The following is a 16,881-nucleotide window of genomic DNA, read 5'->3' as shown; positions in this document are numbered from 1 at the left end:
CTCCAAAATTCAGTGGCGTCTTCCATGGCCTAATATCTATCTGTGGTGCACATTTGGTGAGAATCCGTGAAGTAGTTCAGAAGTAATCCTTCAAAACCTATACAAAGGGAACTCTTGATCCAGAATCCGGATCTGGATCACCTCCAAAATTCAGTGGAGTCTTTCATGACCTAATATGTATCTGTTGTGAAAATTTGGTCAGAATCCATTACGTAGTTTTGACATAAACCTTCAAAGCCTATATGAAGTGAAATGTGATCCAGAATTCAGATCCGGATCCAGATCACCTCCAAAATTTAATTGCGTCTTTCCGTGGCCTAATATGCATCTGTGTTGAAAATGTTATCAAAATCCATGCAGTAGTTTTGACGTAATCCTGCTAACAATAATCTTTCAAAGCCTATATAAAGTGAAACTTGATCCAAAATCCAGATCAGCTCCAGAATTTAATGGATTCTTCCATGGCCTAATATCTATCTGCGGTGAAAATTTCATCAAAATCCGTGAAGTAGTTTTGACGTAATCCTGCTAACAATAATCCTTCAATACCTATAAAGTGAAATGTGATCCAGAATCCTGATCCGGATCCAGATCACCTCCAAAATTTAATGACATCTTCCATGGCCTAATATGCATCTGTGTTAAAAATGCTGTCAAAATCTGTGCAGTAATTTTTGACATAATCCTGCTAACAATAATCCTTCAATACCTATATAAAGTGAAATGTGATCCAGAATCCTCCGGATCCAGATCACCTCCAAAATTTAATGGCGTCTTCCGTAGCCTAATATGCATCTGTGTTCAAAATGTTGTCAAAATCTGTGCAGTAGGTTTGATGTAATCCTGCTAACAATAATCCTTCAAAGTCTATATAAAGTGAAACTTGATCCAAAATCCAGATCCGGATCACCTCAGAATTTAATGGGTTCTTCCATGGCCTAATCCGCGGTGGAAATTTCATCAAAATCTGTGCAGTAGTTTTGACGTAATCCTGCTAACAGACAGACAGATAAATAAATAAATGCCGATGGCTTTATTATGTCCTTGGCAGATAGTTTAGTCAGAAACCAGAATAAACTCAAAGTGTTTATGGAGAACAGCCACACTACACCCACATTGCAGACAGACAATCATATGACCTTTTAAGTCATTAAGTTCAACAACAGCAGATTCATTTCCATAAACGGTTTCTGTATATTATCTTTGGAATTTGACTCATCCTATCCAACGTACTTCGAAAAGCTACAAATGGGAAATAAAGGCGAGGAAAAGGTCCAACTTGAAGGTCAAGATAATAGTTAAGGTTGATGAGGGTCTTGTTATTATACTGAGTAATGTTTTTCTAAAGAGCTGTGCCACATAACCTGAGGTAACACCGTTCCACCCCAGATTTTTTTCCACTGTGCAACTGACTGATAATTCTCAAGCGACTGTATCTTGAGAATAAACGTCTGCATCTGCGCTTGGTTACTGGTAATAGTTTCTACCATCTTGGTTGAATAACCTCGCTGGTGGCTGCTGACAATGCTTTTGTTTACCGCATCTTTGCAGCATTAAAAGCAGCCCGATGTGGTTTGAAAATGGCTTTTCACTCAACACCTCTGGGCACCACCATAATGCTTCCTTTGGAGACCTCTCCAAAGTAATTGTACCCATCCTGTTACTTTTCCTGGAGGCGATAGGATCTGAAGCACTCAGAAATGCTTCTCTTCCCAGTTTCCTCTCTTGTATGACATTGTTATTGTTGAACTCACCAGGTTCCAAACTCCAGCTTATGTTTGGCTTTGGATGCACCTTGGCTGTTGAATAAATATTGTCCATGGTGCTGAGAATCGTGTTATACTGGAGACATAAAAAGCAGATCATGGAATTACACACAATAAAGCAGACAGTTCATTGTGGCTCGTAAAACACAGTACAACTGAGGAACAAACCTCGAGTCTTTTATCATGGGGCAGGTTGGCAGATCCCAATATGCTGATTTTGCTGATGAGAGTCTTGGTTGAGTTATCAGGTAGTGTCTCGAGAAACGTAGGAGGGAAGACCTTCTTAGCCTTCAACCCCCAGGCTTCAGTGAAGGCCTGTTCCTCCAAGGATGCATTTACCTAAAGACAAAGGACTGAAGAGGTGAACGGCAGCAGGATGGAAGTCTTCTTATTTGAAGTGCCAAAGGCTTATAACTATATTTGAATGTTGCGTTAAAGTGTTCGTACTTTTATGCTGAAAATGGTCTTGACAAAAAGGCAAAGCACTTAAAGTCACATTAGAAAATACAAATTTCACCAAAAACAGTTGTGTGTTTGGGAGGAATGGGAGTACTAGGACACTGAACACTAGAGGTGGGCGATACCAGGAATTTTGGTATTGATCCGATGCCAAGTAAATACAGGCCCAGTATCGCCGATATCGATACCGATACTTTTTCATATTTAAGCTTCATAGATCCAAAGAATCCAAAAGACCTAGGATAGAATTTCGCCAAACATTGGATGTGACAACAAAATACATTATTATCACAATCAACATTTTTGTTTAAAAAAAATCAATCAATTTTTTTATATAGCGCCAAATCACAACAAACAGTTGCCCCAAGGCGCTTTATATTGTAAGGCAAGGCCATACAATAATTATGTAAAACCCCAACGGTCAAAATGACCCCCTGTGAGCAAGCACTTGGCGACAGTGGGAAGGAAAAACTCCCTTTTAACAGGAAGAAAGCTCCAGCAGAACCAGGCTCAGGGAGGGGCAGTCTTCTGCTGGGACTGGTTGGGGCTGAGGGAGAGAACCAGGAAAAAGACATGCTGTGGAGGGGAGCAGAGCTCGATCACTAATGATTAAATGCAGAGTGGTGCATACAGAGCAAAAAGAGAAAGAAACAGTGCATCATGGGAACCCCCCAGCAGTCTACATCTATAGCAGCATAACTAAGGGATGGTTCAGGGTCACCTGATCCAGCCCTAACTATAAGCTTTAGCAAAAAGGAAAGTTTTAAGCCTAATCTTAAAAGTAGAGAGGGTGTCTGTCTCCCTGATCTGAATTGGGAGCTGGTTCCACAGGAGAGGAGCCTGAAAGCTGAAGGCTCTGCCTCCCATTCTACTCTTACAAACCCTAGGAACTACAAGTAAGCCTGCAGTCTGAGAGCGAAGCGCTCTATTGGGGTGATATGGTACTACGAGGTCCCTAAGATAAGATGGGACCTGATTATTCAAAACCTTATAAGTAAGAAGAAGAATTTTAAATTCTATTCTAGAATTAACAGGAAGCCAATGAAGAGAGGCCAATATGGGTGAGATATGCTGTCTCCTTCTAGTCCCCGTCAGTACTCTAGCTGCAGCATTTTGAATATCACTCAACACAACTTAAAAACAAAATCTCCTGAGGTAGAGGGCTGACTCAAGGTGGCGCAACAACAAAAGACCAGAGGGGGGAGGGTGCGCTGCTCCGTGTTGTGACACAGCGCAGCGCTGCTCTTACAGACAGAGAGTAGACTTTGATGAATCTGTGTGCGCAATAGTCAGTGCGTGCGGGAGAGAAAAAAGGTTGAGTATCGATCTTTTTACACGAGGATCGTTCAATATCAATACCAGCGTTGGTATCGATATTAGGATCCATCCGCCTACCTCTACTGAACATCTTCAAAAAGCTTTGCTGAAGAACCAGCTGGCCTGCTGCCAAATTTTCTAGTCTTAGAAACAGGTCGAATTTGTTATAAAAAAAATTTTCTCTACCTAATTAAACTGTCTTGCTCGGATGTTATCAAGGATGTAAAGTTTTTTACGGGAAGCAGGTAAAGAGTCTCACGCAGCTTTTGGAGAAGTCTGTGACTCAGCATTTCCACATCGAAAGGTTTTAATAAGCTTCTGGCATCTTCTTAGCATATTGGGCTTTTCAAACAACCAACCACCGTGTGGCAGTGGTGGGCACAGTTTCGCTAATCTGCTAACCGCTAATTAGCGAAGGTAACTTTTTCATTAGTGGATTAGCTTTTTAGCTAACTTTGAAAACCATCAGCGGACCAATTGGCTTTCGCTAAATTTAGTTCTGCTGACTTTCAGTCTGCTAACATTTTTTTTTTTGCTGGTAAAGTCAGTAAAGTTTAATGGTCAAAAGCGTTTGTAAACCCTAAAATCATATATTTTAGTTCCTGTTAATGAACAGGAACTGATGTGTTTATGAACATAATACGGGTGAGCCATTAGTTCCGTTAATGTTTATAAATATAATGTACTGTTTTTGACAAAAATAACAGTGTTTGGGATAAATTTTTTTTATTTACTTATTTTTCGTGAGTTTGTTTTGTGTCATGTTTACAAATGCAACATGGCTGAGCCACTCCTGTAACCATTTATAAATATAGTACAGACAACTGTGACTATTAACACTGTGATTTACTGTTTTTTATAAAGACGATGACCGTGTTTGGGATTTTAATTTATTTATTTACTTATTTATTTATTTATGTGCATTTGTTTTTTGTTTGTGAATGAATACGGTTTATAAATATATAATATAGAGATAAACTGATTTCTAATACTGCGATTTACTGCTTTTGATTGAAATGATGACAGTGATTGGGATTTTATTTTTTGTTTGTTTTTATTTTTCGTGGATTTGTTTTGTGTTTGCGATTCTGGGAATGTCCTGGTTATGTGACTTGACCTTTTACTTTACCCAGCAGCCCCTGCGGCACTTAACCTCAAAACTGGCTTATCAGTAGCTGACAGTGTAATCCGATGTGGCTGGGACAGAGTCAATACTAAAGGTTAGTGGTTAGCAATAACATCTGCGAAATTTTTTAGTGGTTTAACGTTATAAAAGTTATTTTTTCAGTTAGCGGATTAATGGTTATCAAACCTAACTTTTCAGTTACTTTTCAGTTTCAGTGGTCCTTCACAGGATTACACCAGGAGAAAAGGGTTTATATTTACAAATCAATAAGGAAAGGCTCTAAAACAAGCCACAGAAACAAGTCAGAAACTCGGAAATACTGCTAAATTCTGGAATGTTGTAGATACTGCTGATAAACGGGTCACTTTGAACAGAGGTTTGCAGTCAGCCCTTGTCTTCAGATCAAGTTTTGTGATGACCCGTGGGGGTGGTCAACTTGTCTTTAAAATGTTTTCTGAAGCCTACTGTGTTTTAAATAAGTGAGGGCTTTGCTATTGTGTTGGTGAGCTGGTTTTGATTTTCCTGGCATTTAGTTATCTCCACCAGGGAGTTGATATCATCTGCATTTTTGTTTCTCTGTGTGCGGTGTTGGGAGCGTGCAGTGGGCATGGCATTAATAAAACACATTAATAGATTTCAGTGAAATTTGGTGAAGCTGTAGACACTGCATAAATATCACCATTCTTCCTTTGTTTTTTGGACTTTGAGCAAACTGTGCCTCCACTTTATCTCCAGAGGACTGATTGACATTGGTGGAGGTACATGCTCCAAGTGCCCTCTCTAGCTTTGTTAGACTACTAATCTTATTACAACGTACTTCAAGTTGGTGCAATATACATGTTATTGTAACAAAACGTTCACGATGGCTCAGGTAAGGGAGCATGTTTCTTCAAATCTGAGACAAATATGCACAAATACAGTAGTGTTCAGAATAATAGAAGTGCTATGTGAATAAAAAGATTAATCCAGGTTTTGAGTATATTTCTTATTGTTACATGGGAAACAAGGTACCAATAGATTCAGTAGATTCTCACAAATCCAACAAGACCAAGCATTCATGATATGCACACTCTTAAGGCTATGAAATTGGGCTATTAGTAAAAAAAAAAAAAAAAAAGTAGAAAAGGGGGTGTTCACAATAATAGTAGTGTGGCATTCAGTCAGTGAGTTTGTCAGTTTTGTGGAACAAACAGTTGTGAATCAGGTGTCCCCTATGTAAGGATGAAACCAGCACCTGTTGAACATGCTTTTCTCTTTGAAAGCCTGAGGAAAATGGGACGTTCAAGACATTGTTCAGAAGAACAGCATAGTTTGATTAAAAAGTTGATTGGAGAGGGGAAAACTTATACGCAGGTGCAAAAAATTATAGGCTGTTCATATACAATGATCTCCAATGCTTTAAAATGGACAAAAAGCAGACATGTGGAAGAAAACGGAAAACAACCATCAAAATGAATAGAAGAATAACCAGAATGGCAAAGGCTCACCCATTGATCAGCTCCAGGATGATCAAAGACAGTCTGGAGTTACCTGTAAGTGCTGTGACAGTTAGAAGATGCCTGTGTGAAGCTAATTTATTTGCAAGAATCCCCCGCAAAGTCCCTCTGTTAAATAAAAGACGTGCAGAAGATGTTACAATTTGCCAAAGAACACATCAACTGGCCTAAAGAGAAATGGAGGAATATTGTGTGGACTGATGAGAGTAAAATTGTTCTTTTTGGGTCCAAGGGCCGTAGACAGTTTGAGAGACGACCCCCAAACTCTGAATTTAAGCCACAGTTCACAATGAAGACAGTGAAGCATGGTGGTGCAAGCATCATGATATGGGCATGTTTCTCCTACTATGGTGTTAGGCCTATATATCGCATACCAGGTATCATGGATCAGTTTGGATATGTCAAAATACTTGAAGAGGTCATGTTGCCTTATGCTGAAGAGGACATGCCCTTGAAATGGGTGTTTCAACAAGACAATGACCCCAAGCACACTAGTAACCGAGCAAAATCTTGGTTCCAAACCAACAAAATTAATGCCTAGCAGATGCTACTATTATTGTGAACACCCCCTTTTCTACTTTTTTTTACTAAATAGCCCAATTTCATAGCCTTAAGAGTGTGCATATCATGAATGCTTGGTCTTGTTGGATTTGTGAGAATCTACTGAATCTACTGGTACCACATTGTTTCCACCAGTGTTAAAATTGTACATTGGTACCACCATTGTTTCCCATGTAACAATAAGAAATATACTCAAAACCTGGATTAATCTTTTTAGTCACATAGCACTACTATTATTCTGAACACTACTGTATGTTTCTGGATGTTCTCCATATTGGCAGATGCTTTGATATTTTTGCCTGTCTGGTGGCAACAAGAGTTTAGTTTCAACCTACATCATGTAGCTCTATGACTGCTGACATTGTAAAATAAATAGTGGGGCACTTAAACCTATTTACCCAAGTGAGAAGTTGAACCCCCCCCCCCCCCCCCCCCCCAAAAAAAAAACAGCTAAATAAATAAGTTGAAAAATGCTGCGATTCCCCTTTAAACGAGTGAAATCTTGATCCAGAATCCGGATCATCTCCAAAATTCAGTGAGTCTTCCATGCCCTAATATGTATCTATGGTGCAAATTTTGACGTAATCCTTCAAATCCTATAAAGTGAAATCCTCAGCCAGAATCTGCATCCACTTCTGGATCCGGATCCAGATCACCAACAGACAGACAAATAAATAAATAAACGCGATGACTATATTATGTGCTTGGCGAACGTAATAATGCACCCCTGCATTGGTTCCTATGTGATTATATGCAATATAGGTTAATGGTTTTTACACATTTTACAAAAGACATTTGGACCCCTGCAGTAACCCTACAGTTTGAATCATGAAATATGCAAGAATCACATAGAAATTTAATAAAAATAAAAACAAAAAAAACTTGACAGCCCTGCTTTTGAGCCACACACTGATCGACAACAGCAGCCGGCTGGATGGGAAACCGCTGACAGTGGGTTGAAGTATTAACTCTTTAACCTTTGTGCTCATCTCCATCATTTTCCAGAATGTTTCCCTTTTCCCACCCAGATAATCAGATTATCAAGGACAATTCTAAGTTACACCCAACATAAAAAAAAACCAAAACAAAAAACTGCAAAACAGCTGTTTAATTATACTTCTGTAAATTATCCACAAAATGAACAAACAACATCTTCCTTCCTTAAATGTAGGTTATTTTGCTTAAAGTGAAGCATTTCCTCGCTAATGTAACACTGCATCTTCTTAAATACTTTATTGTGAAAAACAATTATTTTAGGGCTTTTCAAAATTACAGCCTTCACCTGAATTCGCCGCAGAGGGAGACACTGCCTGTATTTTTAGCTCACATTTAAAAAAAAGAAGAGGAAATTTCCCATGAAATGAAACAACTTGAAGGCAGCTGAACCTCAGGTTTGATTCCAATGGTAATTTCTGGTTTTTCAAAGGGCATCAGTCATTAATTTTCATTCAGCAGGAGCCTGTGAAGTGATTTGTTGAGTCTATCTGCACGACTCCATTCACCGCTGTCACGGTGTGTGTGTGTGTGTGTTTAATGGTTTGGCGATTGCTCTGTCGGTTTCTATATTAGAAAGATAAAAGTCAATGCAGAGAATTATGGGGCATCAGATTACACTGCCAGCCGACAGGAGGTGGAGCTTAATGTTTGCATCTGATTGGTAAAAGCGGATTAATTTTAGAAGTTGAGGAAATCACTATTAAACCATCTGACATGCTGTGTTTTGTAAGAGATTCTCAAACTTTGAAAAGATTGTCTGGTCGGTTGCCACATAACCACACTACGGAGCCACCCTAGGTCCTGTTGCATGCTCAAAGACATCCAGTTGTTGACTTGGGTCACTTGTTAGCATCCCCGTCTTACAACTATACACAGACAGAAAGCACCAAGACCTGAAAGATCCACCACCTTATCTCTTGGCATTTTCCCAAAGCCACTAGGAGCTATAATAAGGAGCTGGTCTGCTAATCTGCAGACCTGGGTTCTATTCCTGCTCATGCTACCAGGCTGTATCCTTGGACAAGACAGCTACTTTCCTTTGTCCAGTCCACTCGGCTGTATATTGGTGCCAGTTTGGCTGGGGAAGACACCTGTAGACTGGTATCCCTTCCAGTGGAGTCAGACTCATCTGCTTCATGTGACTGAATCCGGGAATAAGCACCGACATGCCTCAGGGTCTATACAGGACTCAGACCAATGACCTCATGGTGCCATAAGGTTTTACCAGGTATCCCTTGATGTCAGAGGCTGAGGACCCAGAGACATGAAACTACTTTCAATTAAATACCCATCTACTTTATTGGGTATCACACTGGCTTGTGTGCACACATTTGGAGTAAAATAATTGGGTGGACCCACAAAATTTTAAAGCCATTGATTCCATTTGGGTCCTGGTGGAAGATTGCACTTCATTCATTCATTCATTCATTCATTTTCTGCTGCTTATCCGGGTAGGAACTAAACAGCTCATCTGATGCTTCTCTATCCTCAGTCAAGTCCTGTAGTTCTTCCTGGGGCATCCCGAGGCATTCCCAAGCCAGATGGGGAATATAATCCTTCCAACATGTCCTGGGTCTTCCCCAGGGTCTCCTTCCAGCTGGACATGCCTGGAAAACCTCCCTAGGGAGACGACCTGGAGGGTTCATAGTGAAGTCACCCCACTGCGAACTCACTCCAGGTGAAGTCACCCCAGTCAAGGTGAAGTCACCCCATTCTAGTAACACAATATTTCAATTCTTCTATAATACACTGTTCTTACTCATGTTTTGTTAGTGAGGTGATGATTTAAGGTCATAAATATAATTGACAGGTAAAGAGCCATTAATGAAAGAAGTGGGGAACACTGCCCAGTTCTATACATCATACTGGTGGGTCCCTAACTTTAAACTAGTCATTCTTAATGATTTTTAAAAATAAGCATGGATAGCTGGAGTGGGGTGACTTCACCGAAAAAAGTGGGGTGACCTCACCTTGGGCGAGTTCGTAGCGGGGTGACTTCACTCGCTACCGACCGGGGAGGGGGGGCATCCTCACCAGATGCCTGAACCACCTCAACTGGCTCCTTTCTATGCGAAGAAGCAGAGACTCTACTCAGAGACTCATGCGGAAAGTCCAGGAGTGTAAGACCAGGTACCCGACGGAGGAACCTCATATCTGCCGTTTATATCCGCAACCTTATGCTTTCGATCATTACTCAAAGTTCAGGAACATTGGTGAGGATAGGAGCATATATCGAGAGCCTCGCCTTGTGGCTCAGCACCTTCACCACGACGGTCTGGTACAGCAGTGAGTGAGTGAGGCCTTTTTTAGTTTCCCAATGAAGAACCCTATTTTTAGTCTACAGCTCTGAATAACTCAAACAGAGATAGAAAATGCGACGAGAAGAGGCGCGGAAGCCATTTCTCAGTCTCTGTCAGGTTGAGCAGCCACGGTGTCCTTATCTGCCAGATCTCATTGAGCTCAGCATGTAGTGCCACTTTGATCGCATCTTTGAACTGTCCAGGGAGAGAGAGAGAAAAAAAAGATTCCTTTCACATTTTGGATAGCATAGCACATTCTGCAGCCTCACCCTGTCACATCCAAACCTGTTCTGAGCCAACAATTGTGCAGTGAAATTCTGTTGTCACAGCTGTCAAAGCACACAGATAAAAAAAAAACCCTCAAACACTGAGGCTCTGCAGAATGTTTGCTAACATGCCGGCGGTATTACAGTTAATCTGTTTACATATTCATGAGTAAGTAAGTAAGTCCCTTCGGTTGTTCCCTTGTTTTTCACTGGAGGTCACCACAGCAAATCCAAGGTGGATCTGCACGTTGAATTGGCACAAGTTTTATGCCAGATGCCCTTCCTAAGGCAACTCTATGCACTGAAACCAAGCACACTATACTCAAAAAATGGCTCATTGGATGAACTCAATTCAATAATGTGCAGGATTTCCCTCTAATAAATATATGTAGCCTCAACTCAAATAAAACCCATCCATGCAAGATAATTTAATTTAGTTGGGACTACATATATTTATTAGAAGCATTCCATCCAGTGAGTTAGTTTTTTTGAGTGTATCACTCAAACAAATGACTCACTGGATGAACTCAATTCAGTTATGTGCAAGATTTCCATTGAATAAATATATGTAACCCCAACTCAAATAAAATACATCCTTGCAAGATAATGTCATTTAATTTAGTTGCGACTATAGATATTTTTTTAAATAGAATTCAATCCATTGAGTTAGTATTTTGAGTGTATCACTCAAACTGACGCATTGGATGAACTCAATTCAATTATGCACAAGAATTCCATCTCATAAGTATATGTAGCCCCAACACAAATAAAGCACATCCATGCAAGATAATGTAATTTAATTTAGTTGGGACTACATATATTTATTAGATGATATCCAATGCAATGAGTTAGTTGTTTGAGTGTGTCACTCAAACAACTAACTCATTGGATGAATTCAATTCAATTATGTGCAGGATTTCCATCTAATAAATATATGTAGCCACAACTAAATTAACATATATTTATTAGATGGAAATCCTGCACATAATTGAATTGTGTTCATCCAGTACATCAGTTTTTTGAGTGTAACCACTGGGCCACCACCCTTTAAGCACTCATAATTATGCACTTGCCTCCAGTCAGTCTCTACGACACCTCTGCAGCTTTGCTGGTTTCTACAACTGTCTGTCTGGCTGAATATTTCTCCTGCCAGCATCCTCCCTCACTTCTCACTGCTCACGCAAACGCTCCTCAGCAACATGGCGAGATGAAATTGCCGCAAAGAAGCGGCTGCAAATGTTCCCTCAATGGACCGTAAAGCTGTTTTGTGTAAAACTGCATCCTGCACTCAGCGGGTCCATCTGGAGAAAACTGCACTTAGACGTGCTGAGCAAAAAGTGAAAATATCATGAAAAAGAAGGTTAAATAATCAGATGGTTTAAACAAATAAACAGTGAACATAACAGCACAAGGACCCACACATATGCACGCTATACATGAAGACTGTTGCACCACAAGCACATTGGATCCATCTTATTGTTTCCAGTAACTCCCAAACTGAGTTTGGCTGATTTGCAAGGAAGTGAATGTAATATTTTGGAGGCCGATGAATAAGAGTGGAGTAGTCGAGCAGGACTCATGCTGTGATTGTTCACAAATATTGGCGTACGTAACATTGAGGGGGGGGGGAATCTGATTTCACAACAGCAGATGTCCTACTGTACCTGCAGCTGTGAGTTGAAGTCCGTCAAGTTGGTGTTGTAGTTCCAGCTGGCTGAGACACTTCTGAACAACACCTGCTCAGCAGTGCTGTTGTAGTCAAACGCAAACGTCCCTGCATCTTCTGGGGTAGTAGAGTAATTTCCTGGCAGCCAGTCAGCCGGCAAAGCGCCGCAGAATCCCAAGACTGGCAGCAGCAGCACAAGTGACCACAGAGACCTGTCCATGGCTCGCTCCCAGCAATGACAGAGGACAGAGAATGAGTGTCAAGTGGAAGAGGCTGAAGGCAGGGCTAAAAATACGCTTGTGCCAATGAGGTGAGAGTTGCACTTTCCCCCTGGAGCTGTTGTCTCATCCACTCCTTCACTGCTCCCTTCTTCAGCCTTCCAGCACCGGCTGCTGGTAAAAGCTGACTGGAGCCAAAGCATGTGTCTTTTTAAGTGCCAGTGTAACCCAGCCCACACTTCTCTGCAGCCTTCCCTCTAATCAGTATCAGACTTCTTCTCCGCTCTCTCTCTCTCTCTCTTTCCCTCCCTCTCTCATCTTTTTACCTACCTGACAACTTCCTGTGCCAGCTTGCCAGCCGCAGGTACCAGATCTACAGGTTTTACAGCTCCAGTTATGTGGAAGATGATGCGACACATCAGTTTGTGTTAGTCCGAAAGCGTCTGGCACTGGGGATTTGGGGAGGGACTCTGCACACTTTGTTTTCAGTTCCCTCCTTCAACATAATGGCAGATGGAAGGACGTTTATAGATTGGGAAATAAAAGAAAGACACAGATTGGGGTATGAGACAGGAAAGCCTGACTGGATTAAGATAAAGTTTGAAGAGAGTGCAGCAAAAGCATTTTAATGTACAAAACTGTGAGAGACACTCACTTTGGGTAATCTCTTACACACAGAGACCTCTCTCACTAATCCAAGGATCAGAAATTTACATCACACATTTACTAGGGAAACTGTTGTCTGGTGTTAGCTTATTCTGTACAGCTCAGACAAACTGACAAAGTGTCACTACTGTGATTCAAATTCTGGATAAGGAGAAGCAGCACACATGAAACAACTCAAGTATACACCTCAAGAGTATGTCAGAACTATGCTGACAGTATGAAACTGGATATGTTCTGTGCAGTATGCAAAGGTGGAAAATTCTGCAAGTGGAACTGAACTAATTCAAAGAGTCTGGAAGTGCACAATGCCACTGCATGAATCTGGGAGTACTGATACAGGCCGTTGCTATTGATACGGTATCTTATCTAAGTGCAAATTGGTATAAATACATCTATTGTTATTTAAACTGTCCAACATCACGATTCAACCAACATAATACGGTACCGTATCTCCACTTCGAAAAATTCAACCATCAGTTTCCATTTATTCAATTTATTTCATTTATATGGCACCAAATCACATACAAAGCTGCCTCAAGATACTTCACACAAGTAAGGTCTAACCTTACCGACCCATAGAGCAAGCACACAGGCAACAGTGGTAAGGAAAAACTCCCTCTGATAATAATGAGGAAGAAACCTCAAGCAGACCAGACTCAGAGGGGTGACCCACTGCTTAGGCCATTCTAACAGTTACAAAGTTTTAACCCTTTATTCCAATCCTAACCCTTTTGCAACTTTGCTAGACAGCCGAGGCATCAACTTGGAACAGTGTTCCAAATCCAGAAGCAGAAAGTGAAGGTCAGTCTGGGAGGACAAGTTCTTCTGAGTTGGTCCATCTTGCAGACTCTACAGAACACATTACATGCCATTACCAAGCTGTACGTATAGTATGTGAAGAAGTTATCGTACCCTGTGGGGTGTGAGAGTCGTGGCATCTATAACCCTAATGCAGACGAATCCCAAATACGTATATTCAAATTTTGTTGATAAATAAATAAATGCTCTGTACTATAACTGTCAAGGACTGCAGGTGCAATTTGGCTGGACACAAATGCAGGACTCCAGAACACAGACATTGGAATAATAAAAGGCTTCATCTTAAGACGTTGCAGGGATACGGTACACAGTATGGCAGGCAAAGAGGCGGAGGTACAAACCTTCAAGAGACAGGGGCGTGGTCCAAACGAGTAGAGGTCAAAAACACAGCGTGAAAAAGAACAAGGGCAAAGACAAAGGCGTAATCCAAAAATTCAGAGCAAGGTCAAAAATACCATGAAGCAATGGGACAAGTACTAAGGCTGGAACGAGGATAACAGGATCTCAACGAACTGGCACAGGAGTGAGGGAAGTGAGGGGCTTAAATCACACAGGTGATGTGGAAGGAGGTGTGGTTTGGTAAATCAAAGAGGAAAGAAGAGGGGCAAGAGATTGAGAGAGTGACAACGCAGACCAAAGCAAGAGGAGTAAGTGACAGAAAAAAACAATAATGAAAAACATAACGTGCCCAAAGACCAACAATAAAAAACATGAACAAAATAAAAGGAGCAAACTAGGAAATAGAGTGACAGACCAAAAAAGAGAACAAGAAAAATAAAAAACTATAAACAAAACTACAACGGAACTGAACATGGCTGAAGTATAAATGTTACAGCACTCACAAATGATAAAATAGCAACACAAACTATGGCTGACCAGAAATAAATGAACAGAAAACAAAACCAGACTACAGAAAATAATTCATTCAATAAACAACCAAATATAAATGATAACTGAGATGACAACAGGAACCTAACCAGACAATAAAACGTAAAAGATAAATGAGAAACAAAACCAGATAATACCATGACACCAAGAAAAGAAATCAACAGAACCAAACTAAGATTTAAATGACAAAAGTATAATCGTATGAAAAATAAAACATTAGAATCATAAGAGAAAACCTGGACTTGGACCAGGGATAAACCCTGACATAAACCCTGGGCCGGAGTGGACCCTGAAAACAGTGGCTTCAGCACAACCCAGGATCCATTCCCAGGGAAAGACATGGGTATGTGGTTTCAGCGTTCTTCAATTATTGTCATTTTGTTAATAATTGTTCGTTAGGCAGGCAGGAGGTCAAAACCATTGAGGCAGTCAAACCACCAGAGTCCAGAGGGGCAGGCAAAACCTCAGAATCCAGAAGACAAAGTAGGGCTCAGTTCCCAGGAAACACGGAAGCACAAAGGATGTGGGAAAACTCAGCATGACACACTAGACAATCTGGCACTGAACACATGGGCAGGGAGATGTTAGACAGGGAGGTAGTCAAGACAACACAGAACACCTGGAGGTCAACACAGGAGGAAATCCTCAGACACACACAGGAGACCGGAGGATTCAAAATAAGACAGGAGGGACCAGGAAGACCCACCTTTTCTGCTGTTAACAGTTTGAACTAAATCTAGATCATCTTAATACACCCATAACCTAAACTCTAATCTTAAATTTAGGCAGTGCAAAAATTCTTTGCCTGGATTCACAAAATGTAACACAAGATAGTCTATCTTAGGAGAGAATATAAGGAAGGTCAATTCACTAAAAACAAAACCCACAGGCCGGGCTTGTAAAGCTCAAACTTGGCTCAGTTTTGTTTGCGGTCGGGTGGGTGTTTAGTCTCCTTCTGATGCTGGTGACTTCTGATAAGCCACATGCAAATCCGTCTGGCTAACTCAGAGAAAGCCTGAGCAAATCAAAGTTGGATTTCTAGGTGGGGAAAACTGACAGAGAAACCAAAAAACACACAACATTCACTACCTCATATCCTTACAGTGCTGGCACATACGTGTCTCACACACAGATTATCCTGGATATGCCAATATGGAAATTACATACACCTGCTGCATTCCATCACACTGCCGTAAGAAGTGTCTCAAATTAGATGCTGATGAGTGAGACTCTCTTCTCCCCTCTGTTCAAATCAGTCATGACCCTCTGACTAATCCTGGCAACTCATTCCTAAAGATTCACAGCAGCATACATGACCTGTAATACTAATTCAAAGCAGTTATCCAAAGCAGACTAACAGCCTGGAAAGTATTCACAGCCTGATTCCAAAATGGATGAAATTAATTTCAAAATTCTACCCACAACACCCCATAATGACAACATAAAAATTCAGTTAATTCACTTAAAGGGTCCCTGCCATGCCATGATGTTTTTACATATTCTTGAAGAATAAAAAAAGCTTTTTCCACATGTTGTCTTTTTTACCATAAAATTACACTGAACAAGGATTTAGACATTTCGTTACCCATCTGAGAGTTTGTATTTACCGCCTCCGAGTTGACCTACTTTTTCGCTGCGACGGATGTGATGTCAGGTGAGTAAATGTGTCGTTTACCAATACGGCAGACACGGACAGCGAAGGCATAGTGAGCAATTATGGCGAAGATTTAAGTGACATAGATTATTTTTGAAGAAGATAAGGAAGTTTCTGATCAACAAAGCCACAGTGTAAATAATGACGGCTCCAAACTGTATATGTTCCAGCCGAATGCCACAGAAAGTGGATGTGAAGCGCAGCTGTCAGCTGACATCAACAACACTGTGGAGGAAGATATAAGCTGATTACAAAACACAGAATGATTTGTTCACTCACCACCTTTTCTTATAAATGATCATTTATTCCTGGCACGGTGTGTTTGTGTGTGAAAAAATATTTGAGCAGCACAGCGTGCTTAAATTCGGGAGTTTGTTCTAAAATCACTGAAAATAAAGTTTCTGTACATTCTGTATATATTTAATCATTTATAAGTCAGTTTCTTGTGATTGCTAATTCTTCACATTTTATTCAAAGCAAATGTGTTATGTGCAGACGCGGGTTGAGGAGCGGACCTGCGTCTGACTGAACCCAGCACTAAATAACCAGAAAGCGGTTCCAAAAACAAAACAATTTTATTTTTCTCCTGTGCAATAATTAGTGTACAACATAAATGTGCATTTGTCTGGCGAGGTAAAGGACGGCGCGCTCTCCAGCGCCCAAATGGCTCAAAGCTTGGCGCT

The 16,881-nt window shown here is 40.7% G+C and overlaps 1 protein-coding gene across 1 annotated transcript in view; it reads right to left on the bottom strand.

Annotated features, from left to right (window-relative positions):
• The window catches only part of ace (angiotensin I converting enzyme (peptidyl-dipeptidase A) 1), a 66,104-nt gene extending 53,738 nt beyond the window's left edge, over positions 1 to 12,366 (bottom strand). Inside the window, exons 1-3 of the mRNA XM_034193820.1 lie at positions 11,952 to 12,366; positions 1,935 to 2,105; positions 1,755 to 1,842 (exon numbers count right to left, since the gene is read on the bottom strand). Of these exons, the coding sequence (XP_034049711.1) occupies positions 1,755 to 1,842; positions 1,935 to 2,105; positions 11,952 to 12,173 (481 nt within the window). The 5' untranslated portion in view covers positions 12,174 to 12,366. The remainder of the gene's footprint in view (positions 1 to 1,754; positions 1,843 to 1,934; positions 2,106 to 11,951) is intronic.
• Between the last annotated feature and the right edge of the window lie 4,515 nt (positions 12,367 to 16,881).

This window comes from Thalassophryne amazonica, chromosome 18 (assembly GCF_902500255.1).
Source record: "Thalassophryne amazonica chromosome 18, fThaAma1.1, whole genome shotgun sequence".
NCBI classification, from domain to species: domain Eukaryota; kingdom Metazoa; phylum Chordata; class Actinopteri; order Batrachoidiformes; family Batrachoididae; genus Thalassophryne; species Thalassophryne amazonica.
The sequence above is the reverse complement of the archived record's forward strand: the minus strand, read 5'-3'. Positions and strand labels throughout refer to the sequence as shown.